The 25,826-nt window shown below is 38.0% G+C and overlaps 1 protein-coding gene across 2 annotated transcripts in view; it reads right to left on the bottom strand.

Annotated features, from left to right (window-relative positions):
• The window catches only part of PCSK5 (proprotein convertase subtilisin/kexin type 5), a 226,691-nt gene that overhangs the window by 139,375 nt on the left and 61,490 nt on the right, over window positions 1–25,826 (bottom strand). For both annotated transcript variants that reach the window (XM_058824331.1, XM_058824333.1), the window contains exons 4-5: window positions 16,409–16,552; window positions 14,079–14,155 (exon numbers count right to left, since the gene is read on the bottom strand). In XM_058824331.1, coding sequence (XP_058680314.1) covers window positions 14,079–14,155; window positions 16,409–16,552 — 221 coding nt within the window. The remainder of the gene's footprint in view (window positions 1–14,078; window positions 14,156–16,408; window positions 16,553–25,826) is intronic.

The following is a 25,826-nucleotide window of genomic DNA, read 5'->3' on the forward strand; positions in this document are numbered from 1 at the left end:
AACAGGGGAGAAAGATGACAGAGTAAATATGAAAAACAAGTTACACAAATCTTTAATGTGAGATATCAAGAAAAATGCCAAAGACCTGGGTGTCATCACAGGCAGAATACTGTTTCTCAGCATCACGGTGTTGTAATGTGGTTACAGCACAGGACTGGAAGATCTCCAGTCAACGTCCCCAGGGCTAATGACTTTTTGCATGATTATGGGAAGTTGCTTTTAGGACAACTTGAAAATATCTCATCTATTTCTCACAAAATCAAAGATGACAGCATTAAAACAAACACATGGAACACTTCACACGTCAGACACGCAAATTTTAAACTTAACAGCATGGGTAGCAGCAATGCTGACTTGCCACTCTCAGCATTTGTTCGCTATTAGCAGTCAATTTGTCACAACTGTGAAGTTCTGATGCAAGCCTAGGAAAGGAATATGCCTCTACACTTTCATTAGCCTTTTACAGTGTTATTTTTGTGAGTGGGAAAATTACTGAACATATAAAACAAATATGCCTTTTTTCTTTCTTTTCAAAACAAACAATGAATAGATGGTCTGAGGGAGCCAATGAAATAAGATGTAGAATAAAAATATCAAACAAAATCAGTAAATAATTTATATTTAGCCAAGTATAGAGTCTAATGTATGAAAAATTTTTTAAAAATTACTGATGTCATAATATACTTTAATCCAAGACAAAATTTTTATCCAGCCTCTTTTCAGGAAGGAAAAAAATCACTGGTAGGAAGAAATACAACAGTTCATTCACCAACACAGCAAAACTTTCAGCTGAGCTTTTTTTCTCATACTGACTTTCATACTAACTGTACAGTAACCTTCTCAAGGTGGGCAATCCAACTCTTGCTCTTAAGTCACAAAAGCAAATCGCAAGTAAAACTTGCACAGATCAGCTCCTGTGTTCTGGAATTAAACTTATTCAACAGTAACATCAAGGCTAGTATTACCTTGGAAGAGTATATGACTACCTAGATATACCTAATGAAAAGCACTACTTTGTCTGCTTTTGAAATAGAAGCATATGAGGCTTCTTAGACTTCAAGATTCCCCCGCCACATAAGCAAAAAGTTCTTTTTATAACCAAATGCCAGTTCTTTTTATAACCTCTCAACCAGGTTAGTTGAGAGGCTGTAGAAAGGGTGGAAAATCCTAGAACAAGGATGCTACAAGCAATTCTGGCAGTCTCTTTTTGTACAGCTGAAAGAATAGAGAAGAAAAGGAGGCTCAGGGGAGACATTATCACTCTCTACAGCTCCCTGAAAGGAGGATGTAGCAGATCAGGTTGGTTTCTTCTCCCAGGCAACAGCAAGAAGACACAGGCTTGAGATGCACCAGGAAGGGTTTAGGCTGGACATTAGGAAGAATTTCTTCACAGAAGGAGTGATGGGCATTGGAATTGGCTGCCCTGGGAGGTGGTGGAGTCACTACCCCTGGAAGTGTTTAAGAAAAGACTGGATGTGGCTCTGATATCTCAGAGATTAGATAGCTTTATCACTTTGCTCATGACGTACCAAAAAAAAGACCAAAAAAAGCTTAAGTTCAAATCTTGGCTAGCAAAATGGTAAGGAGAACAACTACATTATGCATCTTAATGAGGGAAAAAGGACAAAATCAGGAATGTGTTTTTATACAAAGAAAAAAATGGAAGTACTTTTTAAAAATAGTTAATTTAGCTAATTCCTTATACTTGGGATTACTGCTTCAACATAAAGTTTAAATTCTCTGTTCCTAATCCTCTGAGTTTACAACAGCCTCAGTGACTAGAACACAGTCCTAGAACTGAAGATCTTGCAGTATCCTAATAACATTACTTGCTTAACTTTGAATAACAGCAGGGTGATACTATACTCTTGCCCAATAAAGGTATCCTTGAAACTTCCCAAGGCAACTGCTAAAAATAACAAACAGAATAAACCACTTTCTCAGTACATCTCCTCCTTCTTTGGGATACCAGCCCTCTCTCACATCAGAGAAGTGCCAGAAGATGACAGCAGTAAAGTAACCTATATTGGATCATTCAGGACTTCAGGTCTCTCTAGCTGAAATCCACAGTATTTCCACAAAAAACAAATACCTTGCTTCTTTGGGGAGAAGAAGGCAGAAAGGTGGGTATACACTTGCCCCTCTAAGAGTTTTCTTGAAAGACTTGACAAAAACTCTCACGTAAGTAAAGAAAGTGTATTAAATGAGAAAAAATCTTTGCAGACAGCTTCTTATACTATTTTAACAATATTTTACTTCATTTTAATTTACCCTTGTTCGTCTCAAAAATGAAATACGAAAAATGAAAATGAAATATGAAAAATGAATATACCTGATATATGTATATTCAGGATGAGATTTGAAAAATGATCTCTCACAGTAATTCTTCACAAAAAGATATGGATAATGAACATAGTTTCAGGTTTTGTCTTTTGAGTCTAAAATTAATCCTAATTTGGGAACAAGGCCTCAGATTGCAAACCAAGTTAGTGTCACTCCCAATGTTCATTTACACAAATCAGAAACTCTTAGTATGCTTTATGAATGGTTCCTATAAATTTAATCTTCTGGTTTATATCCTCTTTCACTAATGAACTGTTATCAGTGTTTCTGAATATGGCTATCCAAAGTCAATGATCTATTAAAATTTTCAATAGTCTTTGAAACCTTTAGAGTATGAACTGGAACATGACAGAATTATTATTTTGGCTATGCCATATATTTATATTCCGAGGAAAGTCCACCCATATTTACCCAAGATATCCTTAGAAAACAAACTCTTGGACACAATGAATAAAGCTTGTTAGAAAGTTGCTGCTGAAAATTCCAAAGGTACCACCTACAGTGAACACTCTTATACTTGGGAAAGGTTACTATATACTGGCTGCACTACGATATCTGTGCAGCAAGAAAGCTTTGGTTGAGATGGATACAGGTGAAGCAGTTTTTCATCTGTTTTTTGTAAAAGTGATTAAACCACACAAATTTCATTTTGTACTTGCATTAATTTCATCACTTTTACTATAACATCTAAAGTATTTAAAAAGTAATACTTTTTGGATGTAAGAAGAGACTTCCATTCTCATTCTAATGAAGAGGTACCAAAAGCTTGAACTGCAAATCTGAGACTAAAGGAAACACCTCTATTAGAATAGCCACATCTTAATTAAAACTTTCAGAACAAATATTTAAGTTCTACACAATTTTCTTTGTTCTGTAAGCAAATCACCATATAACTTCTGTAAACAAAGCCAGGAATAAAACTTTGGACTGAAGTTTCTTAGCAACCCTGCACAAACTAGCTAACAACATTTAAGCCAGTGAGAGGCAGGAAAATTTCAATGAGAAGCAAGAATGTTTTCTTCCACATTATTCTTGCCTATGGTAGATGTTTGCTTTGTGAATTAGAAGACTTGATACTGCAACCTAATTGAGCATGAAGAAACCAAGTGATGTGATTTACTGGGTTTAAGATTTTCATCTATCTGTTCTTATAGCTGCCAAGTTGATTTCTTAGGTTTCAGGGGTCCTTCACCTGGTTTGGAGATAGATAGTTTCCTATGTATTTGAAGTGTCTTATATATCTGTAGACACCACAATTTCCTCTGACAAGTGTATCTGCTGTTGTTACATGTAATACCTGAAATTATATGAGTTAAAGGAATCAAAGGAGTAAAGTTGGTTTTCTACTTTTCTTTTTTTTTCTTCCACCTCCATTGCCCTGACAGTTACATTATGTTTATATGATGCTTACAAAGACAAATGGACCAGCACAGCAACTGTGGGATCAGCAACTCTGCACCAGCTCCATGTTTGAATATTTCCCTGGACTGTAGAATGTGTCTACTATGTATGCAAAATGTAGCTTATACTACCAAAGATTCCTTGGTCAACTTATCACTGAAACTGAGCTTGCAGGAATAATGCTTGAGATATCTGTTGCCATAAAGAAGCTTTCCAAAGCTATTAGTTACTAAACTCCTGAGATCTAGTACGTTATTAAAAGGCTGAGATATTGACCCTGGCAGACAGCTGGCTCCCACCCAGTCAGTTATTTCCTCCTTCCTATTGGGATTGGTGGGAGAACTGAAGGAACAGATGAGAGAAAAACTTATCATTTTAGATAAAAGCAGTTCAATAAATAAAGGCAAAGAAAAGAAGTAAAACACAATTAAGTGAGCCATAGACAATTACTCAGCATGTACCACAAGCAGACTTAATGCCCAGCCACTCTCCCATCAACACTTACTTTGGCAATAACCTCCCCAGCTTTAGTTCGGAGCACACTATTAAAAGCCACAGGTTATCTCTGACCAGCTGGAACCTGTTGTCCCAGCTGTGCCTCTTTTGAGCCTCTTGTCCCTGATCAGGCTCTTTGAATGAGATGGCAGTGTGAGTTACTGAGAACGCCTTGGTGCTCTGTAAGCACAGCTCAGCAGCAGCTAAAATATGCATTATCAACACTGTTCTGGTCACAAGTACAAAACATAGAACCATGATGTAAACCAATGTCTATGTTCTTTCACAGAATAATTTAAGTTGGAAAAGACTTTCAGGACAAGTGAAGTCAACCTTTGACTGATCACCACTATGTAAACTAGATCATGGCATTCTGTGCCACATCCAGCTTTTTCTTGAATGCCTCTGGGGAAACTGACTCTACCACCGCTCTAGGCAGTCTCTTCCAATGTTTAAACAATCCCATCCGTGAAGAAATTATTTCTGATGTCCTCCATGAAGCTCCCCTGGTGCGGTTTGGGACTATGTCTTCATCCTGTTGCTGGTTGCCTCAGAGAAGAAGCCAACCCCCACCTTACTATGACCTCCTTTCAGGCAATAGTGGAGAGCAACAAGGCCTCCCCTGAGCCTCCTTTTCTCCAGGCTAAATACCCCTACCCTCAGCAGCTCCTCACGGGACTTAGCCTCTAGCCCCTCCATCAGCTCTGCTGCCCTTTTCTGGACGCATTCCAGCACCTCATTGTCTTTCTTCACGTGAGGGGCCCAGATTGGAAATAGAACTCCAGAAGCAGCATCACCAGGGTCAAGCACAGGGGGGCAATCACTTCCCTGGTTCTGCTGACCACTATTCTTGACACAGGCCAGGATGCCCTTGGCTTTCTTGGCCACCTGGCCACACTCTGGCTCAGGTTTAGGTGGCTGTCAACCAGCACCCCCAGTCCTTTTGCCTGGGCCACTTTCCAGCCACTCTGTCCCCAGCCTGTGGTGGTGCATGGGGTGCTGTAACCAAAGGGCAGGACTTGGCACTTGGCCTGGTTGAACCTCACAGTTGGCCTCACATTATCAATCCATCTTGTCCGGATTCCTCTGCAGAGCCTGCCTGCCCTTCAGCAGATCAACATGCACCCATCCTGGCACCACCCACAAATTACCAGTTTACACTCCATTACCTCTTCCAAATCATCAATAAAGATATTGAACAGGATATGATATGAAGATATGGAACAGGACTGAGCCTAACACAGAGCTCTGGGAGCACCACTAGTGACTAGATGTCACCTGGATGCAGCATCATTCACCACCATATTCTGGGCCTGGACAGCCAGTCAGGTTTTCAACCCAGAGAAGAGGGCACCTGCCCAAGCTGTGACCTGTCAGCTTTTACAGGAGAATAACATGGGAGACAGTATTAAAGGCTCTGTTGCAGTCCAGGCAGACAACTTAAAATCTCCACACTTCTGTGTAACGGAAGTCCCAACAACACAGAAAAAAATGTTTTTCAAAAATGTTTTTCATCAGTTCTACTGAAATCAGACCTAAGCAGAAATGAAAAATATCTTATGAATACAAGAATGCAAATCTGGAGTTTCATGCTTAGATGTCCTTTGCAGGAAAAGAAGTCCTAGAAGCCTCTGGAGATCCCAAGACCAGTTTAGGGGAACCATCTTAGGGAAAATTTTCTTTCATGCAAAGAAGCTACTGACAGATGCAAGGACACCAAAGTCACAACACAAAAAGGAGGAGCAATACAGTGATGTGCACACAGGTCATGGATGGATCTTCTTCTAGTCTGCATACTCCATTTTTCATAGTGGATGACTGCTGTGAAATATTTTAAAGAAATTAAGACTATGTACCTCTGGATCTGCAACATATTCCAACTCAGAGACATACTTCCTACCCATCTTAAATTCTGAGTGTAATTTCAACTGTGCTGTGCAAGATATGTACTGTGCTTAATCCTAAATTTCAATTGATGCTGTTCTGCATTAAACGGACCTTCCATTTCTCCTTAAAGATGCATTTCAAAGATGAATGAGGAAATTGCTGAAATAAATGCAAGTCCTACTCTCATCTGTGTTGGTAATTGCTTTTTAATGAAACTTATGTAATTGATTCAGCAGCAGTAAAGTTTCCTTTTACTTGGAAAAAGGGTTTCAGCATTGGAAGTCTAATTCTCACACACTCACTTCAGTGCAGAACAAGTTAGCAGCTGTTCATCTGATGTTCATGGAGTTTAAGAAGAGAAGTGCAGGGACAGAAGTTTGGGCTGAAAGGAGAAGTAAAACATACCTTCTCACTACACTGTCTTTGCCATTCCTTGACAAACCAAGCCATTCCTTGACAAACCTAGCCAACAGCCTCACCATCACGCATTTTGGCTAAGTAAGCAAGCCATAGTCTCCTTCTAAGTTTTCTAACACCAGATATTTGATGGTTGCTTTGAGTCTATACAGCAGTACAAGTAATTTTTAAACCAGGTTGTACTCATCACTGCAATCTACATCTGTGATATGCATTCCTTTACTTCTATTTCTGAATTTCTCTATCTTGATTATTTTCCTTCAGGAAAAAGAAAAAGACAATTCATCTTTGAGAGAGTAATCTGACCTGGATAAAACGTCTGAGGTAATAATCTGACCATATCTTTAAGAAAAATTACAGAATCACAGAAATATAAATCAAGGCTATAAAAATAAACCTGCCAGCGGCAATAACCTTATAAATGCACATATTTTAATTTGTAAAGAAAAGCAGCATCTGAAAATTTCTTATAAAAAACCCCTAGTAATGCCATTAAGACATTCATTTCTATCATAACTTTGCCAAAGTTCAGCCATTAATAATATATTTATAAAATGCTTCCATTTAAAAGCTTTTGATACTGGATTCAGAATTGCTCTGTCAAACCTATAATTAGAGGTCAGCCTTGATGCCACAAACATTAGAAGAGCAATCAATGCTACACTACTGCCAGCTGAAAAATCTCAATGAACCACATTTTGCACTACCTTTGACTGTGCTGACTAACTGTGAAATCATCTGGCAAAATCCATGACCATGGATTCACTCTTTAACTTTCTCCCATACCTATATTGTCTGAAAAGTGGAAAGCACAGAAAAATGTATTTGTGCTCTAAAATTCTATTCAGCTGTATATGTATGTATGCATGCAACTTGAAAGTGGTTTGTCATTTTACCACATCAAGACCAGCCTACTGTAGCTGCAAATTCCCCCCTGCTAAGTTCAAAACCTCAAAATACAGACACATGCATTAAAAAAAAAATAATCTGGGAAAAAGAACATCTGAAAAAAGCCTTTCACATCTAACTTTTGATAGAAAAGAATTCAGAAAAGTTTGTATCCCTCCTGTTGTTAACTTTGAATTGTAAGGGAATATCTGACTCATTGTGATCAGTAATTTACATAAAAGCACTAGAAGCAATTGCATAATGCTTCAGAACTTAATTTTATTTGTGAGCTCATTGTCTGGTACTTCAGTAATTAGAAACAGAAAGAAGGCTTTCCTTAAGTGTTGTGGTTAAATGTTTTGAGACCATGAGAGTCTTATACATCATACAAAGGAAGAGCACTGTTCCTCAAACACCAGTTAAGTAGTAAACAATACTGCTCAGTGACTGATACCAGGGTATAGAAAAAAGACTATTTTTTCATATTTCAACTGAAATTCTAGTGGAACTTGTGTTTTCTTTATTCCTCTGTTTCACTCCTCTCACTTTCAATGACTACTCAAAAATTTTCTTTCTATGGCTCTCAAAAATTATAAAATATAACACTTATGGTTGTCAGACAGCACTATGTAACACAGTGTGATAACATAGTGAGCAGATTAGAAGAGTTTAACAAAAGGACAATTTTTGGCAGTCTGACAAAACCTTCATGATAAGATTTTCTACTACTGAAGCTGGAACCTGGATCAAAAGGCTACTTAACCAAGGCTTGTAGTCCAATGAATTTTTTGTGCCTTGTGAATATGAAATGCTGTCATCAAGGACTGATCAAACACCAGTGATGAGGGGTGCCTACCATGGGTAGGTGAATTGACTTAAGAGAGACTGCGCCTCCTCTAGCCTGGCTAATTGTCCTCAGCTTCCAGCAAGTCTTTCAGAAAACTTCAAATGGACAAACATTTTCTTCTGAAATAGCAAAGCATGAGAACTTCAAGACATCAACTGTTAGTTTGTTGTCTGTTCTGTTTTATTGCACACCTCATCTCATCCTATAGGTTAAACACCTGTTTTGCATTAAAAGAAAAACATTATCAAATGCAATATATAGTAACAATTTGTGCTCCATGTTTTTACAACAATTTCCTTTCAAGAAAATAAAGTTTTATGCTTAAAGATTCTATCCACATGTTTTCAGTTCAACCCTGAGAGAGAAGAAATAAAGCATGTATGATGATTGCCCCTGAAGTATAGCAATCTGAAGGATAAGCATGTTGTATAACAGCACCCAAAGACTCTAAGTAACAGTTAAAACAGAAAGTGAAGAAAAAATTGCTCCAAATGAACCTGTAAAATTATTATACTTCATCACAGTACAATTCTGCAAGCTGCAAATTTTATCTTCCTTATCTTTACAATTTTACCCTGGAACATTTAACTATGGCAAGCAAGCAACAACTACTGGCAACATCTGGTATGTCATGCAGTAAGATATTCTCCACGCACCATCATGCCCCATGGCACTTAGTTGGGTCATGACTTGGTTCTGGCCAGGAGAGGGTTAATTTTTGCAGCAGCCAGGAGGGATGAGGCCACCAGCTATTTGATACCACCTTGAGCCATGAAGGGGAGAGGAGTGTTGTTCAAAGGGGTGTTGTTTGTGGGACTGCTGGTTTGTAGAACTTCGATGTCTAGTGCTGGGGTCTGCAGTGAGCAATCACATGTGGACTGTTCACCTATCTTGCACACTCTCTTATTGGCCTTCTTATTTCCTTGCTGTTCCCAGTAAACTGTTTTTATCTCGGCCAATGATCTTCACCTCCTGTGTCTCCAATTCTCCTCTCTAGCCCCACTGCAAGGGAGCAGGAAGAAGTGAAAGGAGTGACACAAGGTCTTTAGTATTTATTGAGAATGGTAAACTGTGGAATACCACTTCTAAACCATGACTGGTCAATCGATTGTAACTTGGAGATTAGCTGATAAATCGCCAACAATGTTCCTTACAAAAAGTGGCATCTCAGTCTGTAAGCTGAAACAGACTGAACTTCATTACTAACATCTGCTAAAATTGCAGCGCAATAGGATGTGGCCATAACAGCAATGAGTTTAGAACCAGAATACAACCAAAACACAATAAAACACAATAAATAGGATTGCAGTCATTGACTGCAGCTTCTATACCAATGACCTCTGACTCCTTGGTTCAGACCCTGGTTTTCACAAATGAACACATCACCAGTTAGAGAAAACAATCCAAAATCTGCAGTTTCCTAAGAATCCTAACTAAAGTCCATGAAATTTGCAGTGACACTGAGATACACTAGACACCTGACATTTAGTCATTGGTACCTGGAATCAACAATACCAGACTCAGTGTAAGTATTTAATTCTGTTGATCTGAAACACATATACACATTAAGTGAATTCTCTAGCCTAAATTACCTCCCCCTTAAGGAGTATTTCTGAGCTATCAGAGATGCTTTTCTGGCATTAAAGACTGCACTTAGCCAGTTGACAACACCACTTTATGCTTTTGGTTTTTCAGCCTCCAGAGGCAGGAGAATGTCATGTTGAAAAGTCAGGGTACCAGGAGAATACCAAAAACAAATGAGATTCCCTCTGACAAAAAAGCCTTTACCTAAGAGCTAATACCTTACTCCAACTGAAAGCACAAGAAAGAGCAGTGCTTCTCTTTATAGTTTATCTTCCCTTCTGCTTTGTCTGCAGGACACAATACAGCAAATTTAAAATCAATAGCAACAGGTGCATACCAGCACTCAAACTATATAGAAAGATACTGCCAGTTCTTAGCATTCCTTTCTGTCACACTGCTGCTGTGGAACCTTTTGAAATGATCTTTCACATCACCAGTGAGAGACTTGAGGCTCTCTGTGTTTGCTGTGCTCAGTTCTTCAGGTATCTGCACTGAAGAGTGTCACAGCAGGCAAAAAGCTTTTCAATTTTCTTCTATTGATTATCCAGGCAGAAACAGAAGATGATCTGCCTGTCAAGTATCTTGTACCAAATATGATTAAATGACTCTGGAGGTACTACAGGCCTTCACCCTAAGCAGAGAGTATAAACCAGCAGTCTGTCATTCTATGAAGAAAATTAAGATTTTGGTGTTTTATTTGGCATCTATGTTAATGTGACTGGCAAATGGAAGTAATAATGAATCATAATGGATGCCATGGCAAGACAATGCCAGTGTGTTGGATCAAACAGGACTGAAACTCACCAACTCACTAACTTTTTGTTTGTGAGAAATGCTGTGAAGTTCTCCCCATATTGCAAAGTTTAGACATAAGAAATTCTGTTTCTAATAACTTTTGAATGACAAGAATTGTTGTCTCTCAAAATCTTACACTCATTAAAAAGCAATTTAGGAGGTTATTGAAATAAATTATTTATGTAGTGGGATGCATCATTGAAAAATGTTGAAGAGGCATCCAAAGAGTGACTCAGTATCTCCAAAACAGAAATAACAGCTCCTTTTACTTTTTCTTATGTAAGTTTAATAAGAACTGCATTAAAGTCAACTGGTATTATTTAAAGGAGTTTTTTTAGAAGTCCCTCTGTTTTATAAAAGTACCCATCACCATAGTAAAATCTAAGCTTTGAAATACGATCCCTAAGAAATTTCTTATGAAACAGAAGAAGTAATTTTTGTTTGGTCAAAATCAAAAAATACTATGAACATTTCTGGTTTTTGCCTGAGGCTATACAATAAGCACAGTACCATTTCAGTGATCCCATTTGCATTCTGTTATGGACCTGAGACCGATAATGCCTAGTTTTATAAACATAGATGTTAACAAATAGCAATGGAATAACAGAAAAAAGAATAAAGCAGTAAACCAAAACAAGATGCCTTGCATAGCACAAGTTACTTCATCCACAGCTGACTGCCTCTGAGCAAAAGGAAACTCTAGTGTAAGTCTGTACCATTTAGAAGCTTTGTGATTTGCTGGCAATTTGTAGAAACCAAAGGAAACTTTTGGCAGTATGCCTACATACCATAGTAGTTAAAGAAACTATCATCCCACCCATTTTGACTACAGGCCTTGAAATACTAGTCTAATGTTTCTTCCTACCCTCCTGTTCTCCTTAGCTAATAGAAGATTTAACATAGAACTTCCAAAATGTAATTTTAGAAAGTGCCATGCTGGTACTCACATTAAAGTAATCTACAATCATTTTTCTTGCCCCTTTTCACTCACCAATAAGTCTCAGCAACAGAAAGTCTTCACTCTAATTAAAAGTGAAAAGCTAGCACACAGATCCAATACTCTGATGTTTCACAGCTGCATGCAGAACCGCCCAGACACCTGTTTATTTTTATAGCAATTCCTTTTGCTCTTTATCATTCCATCCCTTAAAGTTGGATTATGAAATGAGGCAGAATAAACTACATCATCATGAAAATTACAGCGCATTTGTACATCCCACCTTCATTGAAAAACACAAATCCCTATAAAGCAATTTTGTCTGTCCAGCTGCTACCGCAGGAAGCAGGAATCAACCAAACTGATCTACACATTATGAATTCTTTGTAATGCATGGCTTTCAGAATGTACCCTGCCTGTGTTTAGCTCGACTTCTGACACAACTTGAGTATCTAGTGCCAAACGGCCATGTATGCTGGACAATCTGAATTCCTGCTCCAATTTCTGAAGGTATTTTAGATACAAAAAATATAGACAGGCTATTAGTAATGCTTTTCAGTAATCATGCAGTGGTTTAACTCTTTGTTTAGTCTAGGGACAACTAGGGAAAAAGGGCAAGAGCAGCAAACACTGAAGGTGGTTAGCTGCTGATTATCACACTTTGTGCGTATGCCAACTGAAACATTGAGCCTCCAAGTCCTTAGAAGATGTTAGGCTGCCAAATAATCTTGCACTGAAAACATGCTTCATGTATCCTTGGTGTCCAAAAGCTGACTCTACACTGACACTGCACCTCCTGATAACACTGACAAAGCTCAGTACAGCACAGCTTCTGCCCTCCTATCACCCACATTTCAGTGCAGAATCTTGGAAGCTGGGCAGGTAAAGTACTTAAGGGGGAGGCAGGGTATGAAAACCAAAACCCTCTAGGCTCTAGGACATAAAAGAAGCAGTCCAAATTTATATTCTGTATAAAACTTTAACTACTAGTAAAACAGAAAGCAGACTCCCTTTTCTGGACATGCTTTTTAAGAAAGTAACTTCAGTTCTTCTCAGTCAAAGAAAAAAGATTCAATTTCACAGGTAAAAGTATGTGGCTTCTTGCTGCACCCAGAAGTCCTTGAAGTCCACTGAAATTTCAAAGTCTCCAAGTTACGCCCCAAGTCCAAGAAGAGGAACATCTTTTCACAGATGAGCCAGGATGCATCCCTGAGGTGTGTGTAGGTATAGGTGTGTGCTGGACAGCAGAAGAGAGGGATGTGCTGTGATGCAAACACAGCAGCTCAGCTGAAGAGTATTTGCAGAGGGCAAGTAACAAGGCCCTGTTCTTCTGCCTGTCCTATTATGATGTAACAGCTTTTCCTGCCTTTATGAAGAAGGTTTTGACAAGGAGAGGATTCTCCCATCTAAGTGTGATTCAACGTTGCTCCAACTTGTTTCTGCAGTTTAATCAACGTTAAGTTTTGTAACTGACTCCCAGCTTTCACCTGCTGCATTCTTCTGGACAAAATTTGTTTGTAGGAAAGAAACAACACAACCCTCAAAGCATTTTAGTTGTGTAAAGGACAAGGTTTCAACATTTGTAGTTTCTTTTCTGTGAAAGCATTAAATGCTTTTCACAATTAAAAAAAAAAAAACAAAAACAAGCACCCAAACCTCAAGAAAACAAAATGTATAGTCAACATATTGAAACAAGAGTATTCTCCTTCCTTCAAAAGATGCAATTCCACAGAAAGTTGTTTCTTTCTGCCAAGTACCTAGCTAATAAAATGTTATCAACAAATAACTGCCCTCAAATATCCACTGAACAGAAAGGTGGCCCACTTCCTGAGGCGAAGTGTCCTCCCTGATTTTCTCCAAGCCTTAACTGTGGCACATCTAAAGAGCAAGATGGAATGAGAAATATCAGAAAGCAGAACTCTGTAGGGGAAATATGTCATTCATTGAGATATCTCAAACTAGTCATCTGACACAGATATAACCTGCCAGAATTCCCACTTCTGTGATTTTATCTAACTCCAAATGAAAAATCTCCATCACTTTATCTCCATCACATTGTTGCAGGGGAAAAAAACCCAACAATCTCCACTAATTTGCCTATTTCAATAAAAAAATTCTACAAAGTTCAAGAGACTCAGAAACTAGGACAGTTGTAACATATAATAACACCCTAATAATTCAATGACATTATATTTAAGAAAAGCAAGTCATCCCATACATTCTGCCTCCCAAAGGGATTGAAAATGGTTCATTTCACATGCCCAGAACTCTCAGAACAATTTTTATGTATTTTCAGATAGTTTCAAATGATTTCAAAGAGTCATATGTGTGCATGGAAAAAACAAAAACATGTATTTCACAAAGATTTTAATGCAGATCATTCTGTTTTATGAGGAATAAAGTTTTGTAGAGTTTCATAGAGTAATTGGTACTTTCTATCTGGTGGCTCAGATTGGAAATGTGAAGGGTGTCATAGTGCCTTACTTGTTCTCGTTGCTGGCATCATATCGAGGCATAGGGTCAAAATCATTTCCATTTACATCAAAACTGGCTTGCGAATCCTGTATCCAACAGAAGAAAGAAAACCAGTTGCTAATTAATTAGCCATCTACTCCTGTGACCTATATATTCATTAGCAGGTTCCTACAAAAGAGTAAAGAAGTTAACTTAATACTCCTGTGGTTTTATGGTGATTGTCTTTTAGGAAAGCATTATATATGGAAATTATATATTTTATTTTAATTTTGGAAAACACATAAGGATAAAAAATGCTCTGAAAAAGTATAGGTCCAGCACTAGGGAAGAAATAGAAAATGGTGTTTCATTTAACCAGAAGACTACTTCTCTTCTAAAAATCTTTAGGAAGTTAAGAAAGTTCATTCTCAAAACTGAGATTTTGCTGAATGTTTTAAGATTCAAAAAATTATCTTCATGACTATGACTGAAATTTCAGACATTGTTTCAAGAAATAAGAATAATATAATTTTCTTAAGAATATTGTTATAAAATTACATCTTGGAAAGCAACACAAACTGCTTCCCCATTTCCTTGAGAGTATATCTGTTTCAAATATCTGCAAGATATCTGTCCTTTTGTTCCATATTTATCATGGGTCTTACAGCTAAAAAGAGTTCATAGAGTGAACGGCTGCTGGTTTGTATGGCTCTCATTAATCGATGCAGTGACATGTGCTGTGCTGACATGGCAAGCAGCAATTTTTAAACTCTTGTTTATTCAAAACCAGTTACACATCCACCTCAAATATTCCTATTTGCAGCCCCATCAGCTATAATCTGAGATACAGAACACATATGTGATCAAACAAGCAAGGTGTATTGCTTGTGAATTTGGGGAATTCCTAGCTGGCATCAGGAAAGGGAGAGAGGAGCAGTAAGGATAGAAATTGTTGCTTTCAATTCAGTGGTAGGGCAGTACTGGAATGAGGTGACATGATATAATCCGAGTCATTCACTGAGGAGGTAAAATTTTATCTGCTTTATTTAAATAATATAAGATATTAAAATGAAAGATGTGTCATGTGATAGGACTAAGCATACATTGACAAATTAGGCAATTGCCCCCCAGTTGTTTTCACATGTTAGTTCCACATGTACCATAGGGAAGGATACATATGTAAATATGGCTAATTTAAAATAAGTGGCTTTAAACTGGACACCATTGTGGTTTTTAATGGGTCGTTAAAGATGTTTTTGTCACAATCTCTTAATGCTCTATCAAGAAGTAAAGTTGCTGGCAAGAAGCCTTTGTTTAGGGCTCTTTAATAAGATCTACATTTGTAATGGGAATTAAGGTATGTGCATGCCTTGAACTGGTCATCTTCACCACTCCAGCTCAATCCAAATATATTTGCTTCTTTTATTACTCTGTGTAGAAGTACACCTTGCACACTTTATTTCAAACAAATAATAAGGTCCTCACGGTTACATGCCTTCAACTAATGCCTACTTCCAAAAGATAGGACAAATCACTCCAGCAAAATGTGGACCTGATGCTCTGAACAGCTTCAAACTCTGACACCAACACAGGAACTAACCCACTAGAGAAGAAGATTCTCCTTATGTTATCAGCTTCCAAGACAGATTAAATCAGTCACCTAAATATGGTGAACCACAAGCAAACAGAAATCTTGTTAGGCAAAATGGGACACAGAACATGGAAAACAATGGATGCAGCTCTATCACAAATTGTGAGGGGACTCAGTAGAGTTAAAAGAGAGTTATTAGAAAGAATATTCTAGAACAGAATATTCTATACCTGTTCTTAACTCAGTGAATCATGAAAGGTCACATATTTTCCTTTCATATTGTTTCTAGCAGTATGACAAACAGCTTTAAAAATTAATGCATGGAAGGATTACTGTAAAATTTCTGTCTTTGAGAAAAGCTTCTGTCTCACTGACTAAATGTACTGGCCAAATATGGAATTCAGCTGTATGTGTTAGCTGAAAAGCAGTGTATTCCATTTCTAAGTTCTGAGAGTGTGAAGATATTAAGTAAAAAAAATTGCAGAAGAGAAAAAAAAATATCCAATAATTGGTTCCAGTTCTTCAGAAATTCAGGACTCAGCTACAAGAAGCATCCAGATATTAAATACATTCAGATGAAACACAGTCTTAACTAAAACAATGCATATTATCAAAACCTGTTTTCCTTCTACCCATTGGTATTAACATTTGAGGAAACACTTGCATGATTCTTCCCCCTTCCCTCCTCTTTTTCTCCATCTTTCTAGAAGCAGCAAATTATTTTTGAGTAATAACAAAGCAGGAAATCTGGGCTCCTGTGGACACTCACATAATTCTGCATCAAGTCTGGGTGGTTCCTTTCAATGCCGTCATCCAGGATGGTGACCACAACATTCTTTCCAGTGTAACCTCTCTTCCAAGCACCTACTATATTCATATCTGATTGGCAATGGTGGGTGTTGTCACTGCAGTGCTGGGGAAAGAAGAGGAGACAAAGATGTTGTATATCGGAGGTTACTGAGCAGTGAGGGATTGAGATACTGTCCTACTGACATTAACATTACTATTTAAAATCACACATGAACATATTGATTTGAATAGGAACTATACAACATCAACACCTTTATTTAGAGAGAAAACAATTTTAAAAAATGCAAATTGTACAAAAACTGCTAGTCCCACTTATTTCTCTTTCTGATTACTCTTCATGCTAAGCAATACAAAAGGAAGCATTCAGCTGTACTGAATTTGAAATATTTGAATTTTTTTTTTTTTAAAAAAACTAAACCATATGTGGATAAAAGTAGACAAATGCCTGTATGAAATGCTAATGGAAAAAAAAGAACCACCTTGCCTTTTAGAGCTTATATGCTGTGTACAATTTCCTGACAGAATGTTTGGAAACCAATCAAGATTCATTTCTATCTACAAAAGAAGGCTTTTGGCATGTTTTGTGCAGTATCAGCAGGAGATGAGCCACAGTTAAGAACCTGTAATGAAAACACCACCCTGAAAAACTTGCATCTTGGGGGGTTGGATGAATTGTAGATAGTGCTGATTGACAGCAGCCTGGGGTACAGCTTTCAGAGCAACCAAGTCCAGTATCATGGAGGAAGAGTTTAGCGTACATTAAAGCTGAAAGCCTCTTCCTAGACACAAATGCACCCAGTTCATGTGAAGAAATCTGGCTTGCCATGGCAATGAGACATGACCCTCAGGTATTTGTAATGCCCCATTAGCCACTCTCTAATCCACACGCAGAGCCCTCCCCTGTGAAATTAGTTCAATGAGCCTCTCTCATGAGTTCGGCCTTCCTGCAGCTCTGCCAGGCTCAGACAGAGCAATAGGCAAAAACAGAAAAAAGAGGGGGTACAGGAAAGAATAAAAGTAAAGCGTGGGAGGAAGAAAAAAGAAATTAAAGAAGAAATTTGTATTATAACAAATGATGGCTGTAGAGCCACCAGTGGCTGTAGAACATGCTCCACCTCATTCCCTGTGTCTCCACCTCATGTCCCCACTTCAGCCTCTCGTCTTGTCACTCTACTGCTTCTATGGAGTAAATAGATTTGGAGGGTGTACTCCACCTTGACTTAGTCTTCTCCAGTCACCAAACTTTCTCAGTCTCCATTAGCAAACCTATGTGCAAACTGATTCTATTAAATCATATTTTTCCTTCTCTTTCTTTTTCTCCGTTTTACCACCCAAATCAGAAGATTTAAGAGTGGTCATTTGTTATTACTAGAGCAAGGTTATATTATTATACATAATATAAAGTCTCTCTCAGGGTTTTTCCATTGTGCCCACAAATATGTGTCTCGCTCTGTCTATCCATCCCCACACAAAGGACTTCAGGGACCAGTTCCAAGGAATGTGTAGCTTTTGTTCTCTGTATTGCTTGGAAATACTCATACTGCTGGCTTTATGAAATTAATTACAGTGTAAACTTGCTGTCTGAGTGTAATAGTTGTACACACGAGGATTTCTAATGTACAAACAAGATGGTTTAACAAATTTAATGTTTCTAGGTACATCTGTCTTTTTCAAAATGTTACTAAATTAAGTATCAGAAAATACCTGCCAAAGTTTTTAGTAACATCCCTGCCATGTTCTGATGTGAAGACAAAGAGACAGGAAGATGGAACTACCAGCCTTCGGCCACAGGGTGAGCTACAACAGCCAATCAGGATTCCTGGCTCTAGCCTCCAGTCAGATTTACTGGACCATTACACTATGCCTTTATCCCCATTTCTGAAATGCCAAATGACCCTCAACTGCTTTGCTTAATGTCTTGTCCTCTCTTCCTAAGGGATGAGCTTGTTATTTTGCTTTCATGCCAGCTAAACCACACAGGCTGAGCAAGCATATGGGTATTTTATTCCCCATTCCTTTGCAAGCTCTTTGGATTTCTGCCAGAAGGTCACCAGTACTTCCCTTAATGAGTCCATTGCCCTCACTTGTCTTACTTGAATATTTTCTTTTGTGGTGGTGACTGAAGGGGCCTTTGCTACGTGCATGGAGACAGCCATGAAAGACATCTTGCCTTACTGTGTGCTCTGATGGTTCTCTCAAGAGACACACGAGGTCAAATTGATTAAGGAAGGGTAAAGCAGTTGTAACTGTGAGCCCACTTCTAACTTTAGCACACAGCGTAAGTTAACATAGGAATGTTAATACAAAATGTAAAGGCAATAAAGAAGCATCCAAATGGGAGTCATTCAAAACAGATGACAAGTTCAGTTATTATCATTACAAAAAAAAACAACTTCTCTTTTCCTATTTAGAAGAGCATCTGGGTTTTTTCATTTCTACTCCCTACTGTTTTTTCTTCTATTCAATTATTTATTTATGCATTTTTTAATCTCTGCCCTGTTTCTAGCCTTTATTTCTCTTTCAATACTGTCTTTTACTGAAGCACCAGTTTTGTTTAATTCAACATCTGATCCAAGATTTCTGTATTTTAATCACAAATTAGACTTTCCCTCATATTTGTGTCTGTATTTCTCCAGATAAATCAGAATGGGCATTTTCCTCTTGGAGCAGTCTGATTGGTCTTTAATCAAGAACACTTTGAATCTGAGAGTGGAATTACTCTTCAAGTACTATCTTTTATGGTATATGGTACAGATATGCCACTCCACATACCACAACATCTAATACGCCAGCTATTACTTGGCTTCACTTGCACTCTTTTCTGTCCCCTTAGACTGATTTTGGCTGAGATAGAGTTAATTCTCTTCACAGTTAGGCTAGTATAGGGCTGTTTAGGGTTTGTGATGAACAGAGCTGGGATAAAAAAGGGATGTTTTTGTTAATGCTTAGAAGTGGTTACCAGAGCCAAAGCCTTTTTTTCTCTTCACATCATTCTCTCAGTGAGGAGGCTGGGGGTGGACAAGAAGGTGGGTGAGGTCACAGCTGGGACACAGGTGAACTCAACTGACCATATCATAAGATGTCATGCTCACTACTTAGAGCTGGGGAGGGGGAGGATGAAGGGGAAAATGTTCCAAGTTATGGCATTTGCCTTCCCAAGTAATTTTTACACAATGGAGCCCTGCTTCCTGAAGATGTTTGAACACCTGGGAAGTGGTGAATGAATTCCCTCGTCTGTTTTGCTATTGTGTGCAGATTTTGCTTTTCCTATTAAGCTCTTTTTATCTCAATGCATATATTTTCTTGCTTTTACCCTTCTCATTTCTCTCTCTGATCCCTCTGTTGGGGGAGTGAATAAGCAGCTGTGTGGTGCTTAGCTGCTGGATTGGGTAAAAATTCCTCTTCCCTTCAAAAAACACTTCCTGCAAGGAAATTTCCTTAAATTTTCTTTAAGCACCTGCTGCTTCTCTACCACCAATCCAAATTACATTGTCAGGTTGCTAGCAGAGGGCTGGTTTTAATTAATTTGGAAGCAGTTTTTCAATTTATGGCGTTACGCAAATAAAGAACTACTAAACATCTGTCATGAAAATAAGCGTTCCATGATCCAGAGTGACTGAATTTTGTATCAAATGAGCAAATACTGAATTTTATGGTTTACTTTCAATCAATTTTCCATACTCTTTCTTGTTAAAATTTTACTTGAATAAGAATTTTGTTAGGATGAAAACATTTTTTTGCGATGATCATGTACAAATACAGTGGTTGCAAGCTTTTACTAGATCTGTCAATCTTTGAACTGTTGTTTTCTGAATTTTAAAGGAAACAGTATAAAATAGACTATTCTACTGTATTTTCTACCTCTTGAAATCAGCACTACTTCAACATACATTGCTTTCATCCATAGCCTGGAGAATACCACCGAAAGGAATAAACAAACTCTTGCCCCGTTATTTAGAGTAATTCCACTAAGATTTTAAAGATTTTACTACGATTTTAAAAGGGCATTCAAATCATGATGTTTTTCTTTGGAATGTTAAATTTGAAAATGCCAATTATACAACCAATGGTATTTCATAAAAACTATGTACAAGGTGGAAAAACCTCCGAAGTACACATAGAAGAAGGGGGAATATTGTATGAAAAATTTCAAATATTGAACTTTTCCCATACTTGAAACTCAACACTTATGAGCATAAAAAGACAAAATATATCTTGTTCTAGATATATCTTTGATACCTTTGGACAGACATTTTGGGAGCCTGCCTTTTCACAATTAACAAATAGACATAACTTTAGAAAGATTTTCTGAAGTTTGCATGTTGCAGACAGTATAAGACATGGGCATGGATTCTCATGCTTTGTCTTAGGAAATAGGGGGGTGTATTCTATTCCTATCTGATGGAGCAGTTATCTTCTGTTAATTAGTCAGTTTTCTTTTTCTCTTCCACAAGCCATCTTCCCTCAGGGGAGATATCTTCTGTTCATGGGCCACTGAGTGTCACTCTATGACTGATAAAATTACATCATCCTATTGAGAGAAACTCCCAGGGGCAGGAGCCAAGCATTCCTACCTGGATATAATCAGAGATCTGGAATACCACAGACAACCTTTTCCACTGGATTCCCAGAGAAGCAGTTGTCTTCTCCAGTGGATCTTCAGAGGAAGACTACACTCTTCTACAGGATCACTGCTCCAACAGAACCACATCTGCTACTCCAGGAGGACTGCAGCCACCATTTAATCAGACTGCTACCAACACCCTGACCCATAGGGTGTCAGGTTATATTCTGACTCTGTCAGTGTTGTTTCGTAATACTACATTTTTATTTTATTATTATTTCCTTCCCTAATAAAGAACTGTTATTCCTGCTCCCATACCTTTGCATGAGAGCCCCCTTAATTTCAAAATTATAACAATTTGGAGGAGGGGATTTGCATTTTCTGTTTCAGGGGAGGCTCCTGCCTTCCTTAACTGACACCTGTCTTTTCAAACCAAGACACGCTTATTTTGTGAAATGTCTGTAAAAACTACCTTATGATGATTATCTTAATGTGTTGGCTGCACTAATTTTGTAGTTGGAGTCTTGGTATGTCCATTTAGAGATCAGGAACAAAACTGAACAGTTAACTAAAGAATCAAGAACATATCAATAATTAAAATATTTTGGAATTACAAAGATTAAAATCAAATTACAACTGTAAAATTCTGTTCTGTCTTGCTTAGCAATGCCTATTCGTCTACAAAACCAGGATAGAAACAGAAGTTTCTAATTCTGTGACATACAGTTCATGACTTCATGCCTTCACTGCACTGGTTTCCTGCAGTTTTTGAGTTAGAAGGAGTTCTTAGGCAAGACCCAGTCCTTATCTATGGGGATATAAAGAAACACAACACGATAATCAGAGTAACCAATTGTGAGTTTGACAAGCCCCAGCTCTCATTTAGTGTTAGAATACCTATACTTCTGATCATGGGAAAGCTCTGAAATACTAGATCCCAGTTAGGGATTAGAAAAGATAGATTCTGGGTATTGAGAAGAACAACAGCAGCAACAACAACAAAGTCTGGTTTCCTTAGAGTCATAGTGAAATGGTCTTTGACACATACAGAAACAAAAATACTACAGTTATGTTCTCTGCATCAGAGGTTTGTCAGCTACTAACTTGCAAGCGTGGAGAAGACAGAAACTGCACAAGATTGCTCGTAGAGGAAGGACAGTCAAGGACCTATGCCTTGACCTCGAGCAACACAAGCAGAGAGAAAGGGAGCACACAGGGGTGATTCTGACATTCTGTGCAGTTAAAGAAATTGCTCTCTCCCTCTTCTGTGAAGGGAATGTAATTTGGGGCATTTGGCACTCCTAGCTTGGGTCCAGGCAAATGCACAGGCAGCAAAGGTCATATGCTTTTTAATAGAGGGGACATCCTAATGCTACATTCAACTTTCTGAGGTATGGATTTGTGCAGTGTTTAAAGTTAAAACTTGCCAATTATTCTCTCTTTTCCTGGAAAAAAATATTATGCTTTTCAGGTGATCCAATTTTAAAGGGGAATCAAAGAAGCAAGCAAGGTAATAATCAAGACAGTTGGAAAGCTAGGGTCCTTATTAAAATGGGCATAAGACATGTGATCTACTGAAATGACTTTTTGGCTTCTCCAAAAAGCCAAGAGTATGCACTTGAAAGCTACATTTTCTAAACAGACTATTAAAATAATGTTTCTTTTTAAAAAGTATTTCTCACTTTTTAAAATTATTTTATCACAAAAAAAAATATGATCAATGAGGAATTTTTAGAAGGAGGAACACTTGCAGATCTTTATTTTTCTCAGGCATAATCTGATACTTAGTGCATGACAAAAAGCACTTGATAACTGTATACAAAAGGTATTTCCTTCTGAGTTACATCTTTAAATAATTTCTGATTGTTGCTGCACTCTATATGTTTAAGATATAGCAGGAGCAGGCAGATAATATAGAGCCTGATTAATCTCAAATACAAGATTCTTTTGCAGGAAGTATCATCCAACTTCTGGAGTCATACTTTGCTGAATTGCTACTTTTTAAAATCTGTACCTGTAGCAAGAGAAATATTTCAACACCACATGATATTAAATATTTAATTCCGATTTATTGCTTATGCAGCTTCAGAGGGTTCAGTTAATTTACTTTAGAGATGAATTTGATTCTTAAACTTACTGATTTATTAACAAAGAATACACTTAGAGGCCAATAAAACAATCACAGACATGCATTATTTTTTGCCTCTTTAAGCAATGAAGAAGAACAGAAAATCAATATGAAAGGGCTTCTTACTTCATAAGAGTATTTCATGACTACAGAGAGAAAAGAATAACTTACAAACCTACATATATGGGTTTTCACAGTGAAAAATATATGTTTAAATGTTTGGGGGGTTTTTTTGGTGCTGATCAAACTGCTATTCTTAACAAAAACAGAATAATTCATAACATGTTAAATTTGTGTTCAAGACAAGTCCATCACTTTTTCATCACTGGCACTTTTTAAAAGCAATATTTGTGGTTTTTTTCTGTAAACTGTGTGCTGGCTTAAAGAAGAACTAATTTAGGGAAGCCCTTTATGTCCATTTCACACAGGCTGATGACAGTGCACTCTTTTTAGGGGTGGGAAGCTCCCTTGCTTCTAGGACTTCAGACAGCAAAGTTTCTCTCCCAGCTGCAACTGCCTCTAACATCACCTCCTCTGACATGAGCCATAACCTGTGTCTCCAACAGGACATCTGCCTCTAGTCCCATTTCTTTCCCATGTGGTGGCAACAGGAGAGATTCCTTCCAGGCTGAGAAAGAAAAGCAGCTAAAAATGCTTTGTGGTTATTGTGCATGTACTGCCACCTCCACTAAGAGGCAAATATGAAAAGTTTCTTTTAAAAACTTTTTTAAACCACTTTGAAAGGGTCACTACAACATAATAATGATAACAACAACAGTGATGATAATAAACAGCATATTAGACCTGGTGCACCTTGTATGTCCTTGCATCACTGCTCATGTGTCAAAGATCATATGCTGACATAAAGGTATGTGTCAGTGTATGGACTCTCCCTGAGAAGCACTGGGAGAAATATAACAGCATGCAGAACATTATGGGCAGAGAGTGAGAAAAAAATAAACAATTTCCTGTGGTTACTGCCAAAAAATGCCAGAAGGAAAGAAGCAGGCACTGAAAGGTATGTATGTGGCAATCTTTTCTCAAGATCACTGCACAATGACTTACTGCTGCTGCTCCTGTTGATACCATCAATACCATATAAATAGCCTAGTTAGCATGAAAATGCATTTTTCCTTGTCCAAAGTCTTGAAAGTATGGAACTCCTTTTACTAATTAGAGAGAGTATGTGGGAAGAACAGCCTCAGCAGTGCACCACCAAGCCTGGGGATTCAGTATTCATGAAGGACAAATGAGTCCTCAGAGAGACAATGCTTTCCATTTTACATGGCCTTTGACTCATTTTTTATTTCACCCCTCTTAAATCACAAAAAAGAAAGAAAAATATGGCAGTTTTACAGAAAGTCCAAAAATGCTTTTTTATTTATGCATCAGTTCATGCAGTTGCAGTTCTCTAGTAGGAACAAATTTCTCTCTCTCTCTCTTCAAGCTAGACTGGATATTTTCATTATTTCTAAGAAAACAATTAGAGAGATGGCAAAGATTGCTTTAAAATAGTTTTCATAAATTTCTAAAGATTCTTGCACACAACTAAAGACACAATTTACTTTTTAGGATGTTTTCAATGAAAGACCATTAGTTCTACATCCATTTGTTACAGGGCTTGGAAGAGGAAGGTGGTTTTATTTAGACCTCGAGTAAACATAGGTTACAGAATTGCAATAACTGCATGGAAAGAAGGCCCTGAGCAGATGGCTTCAATTAAGCACTAACCTTCCAAGAGATTGACTGAGTGGGAGGAGCCTGGGGCTTACACAAATACTCTTCCTTCTCTTTCCCTCTTTTTTCATTTTACAGTGAAAAAGGAAGAGTGGTGCTTAAGAAGAATATACTATTTTGGGACGCTGGGGGAAGACAGGGAACTGATATGGGCTGGACCAGGAAACTTTTTTTGTTAAGAATGTTATGAACTTGCAGGACTAAGAGGATTTGCAAGGAAAAAGATGAAGAGATGTTGACTCTGAATAGTTGTATGCAACTTTTAAGGACTCTTGCAATGCTGCAGTCCTTTTTTCTCTATTTTATGTTGTGGTCTGATTGTGCCTCTGATCCATGAGGCAATACCCTGCTGACATCTGGTCTCAATGGGATGTCCTGGAGGAGGAGAAGGAGGGACAGAGGGACAATGAGAGGGAGGGATGTGAGACAACAGGACATGTTCAGGAGGCTGAAGGAAAGATACCTGTCCTATTCTTTCTCAAGGAACAAAAGCAGGTAGGAAATACAGGGCATTTTTAGGTAAGAATATGAAGAGAACCCCATATTCCACTACTACAAATGGAGAATGCATGTGTTGTTTCTCAGGCTGAAACTGTTTCACAGTGCATTCAGTACAGGAACAAACATCTATGCTACTTGATACCTAGCATACTTTTCTCTAAGAACCACAGCCATCAGGTTATTGTAGCCTTGGTCCATTATTTGTTCAGGTATATCAGAGGAGACTATAGCTTGCCAGAGGACAAACTTTAGGATCATGAAAACACTCCCTTGAGACACAAGTGCAGACATCACTTCATGCCCTCCTTAGACAGCCTTATAAAAGTGTTTCATCTAACACTGGAAATGCGTGCTGTGAAAATTCATTAATGGTAGAGGTTAAGACTAAGATGGATGGCTGCTAATTTAGCTTGCCTACAGGGAAGTAAATGCCGTGGGCATCAACAG

This window comes from Ammospiza caudacuta, chromosome Z (genome assembly GCF_027887145.1).
Source record: "Ammospiza caudacuta isolate bAmmCau1 chromosome Z, bAmmCau1.pri, whole genome shotgun sequence".
NCBI lineage: Eukaryota > Metazoa > Chordata > Aves > Passeriformes > Passerellidae > Ammospiza > Ammospiza caudacuta.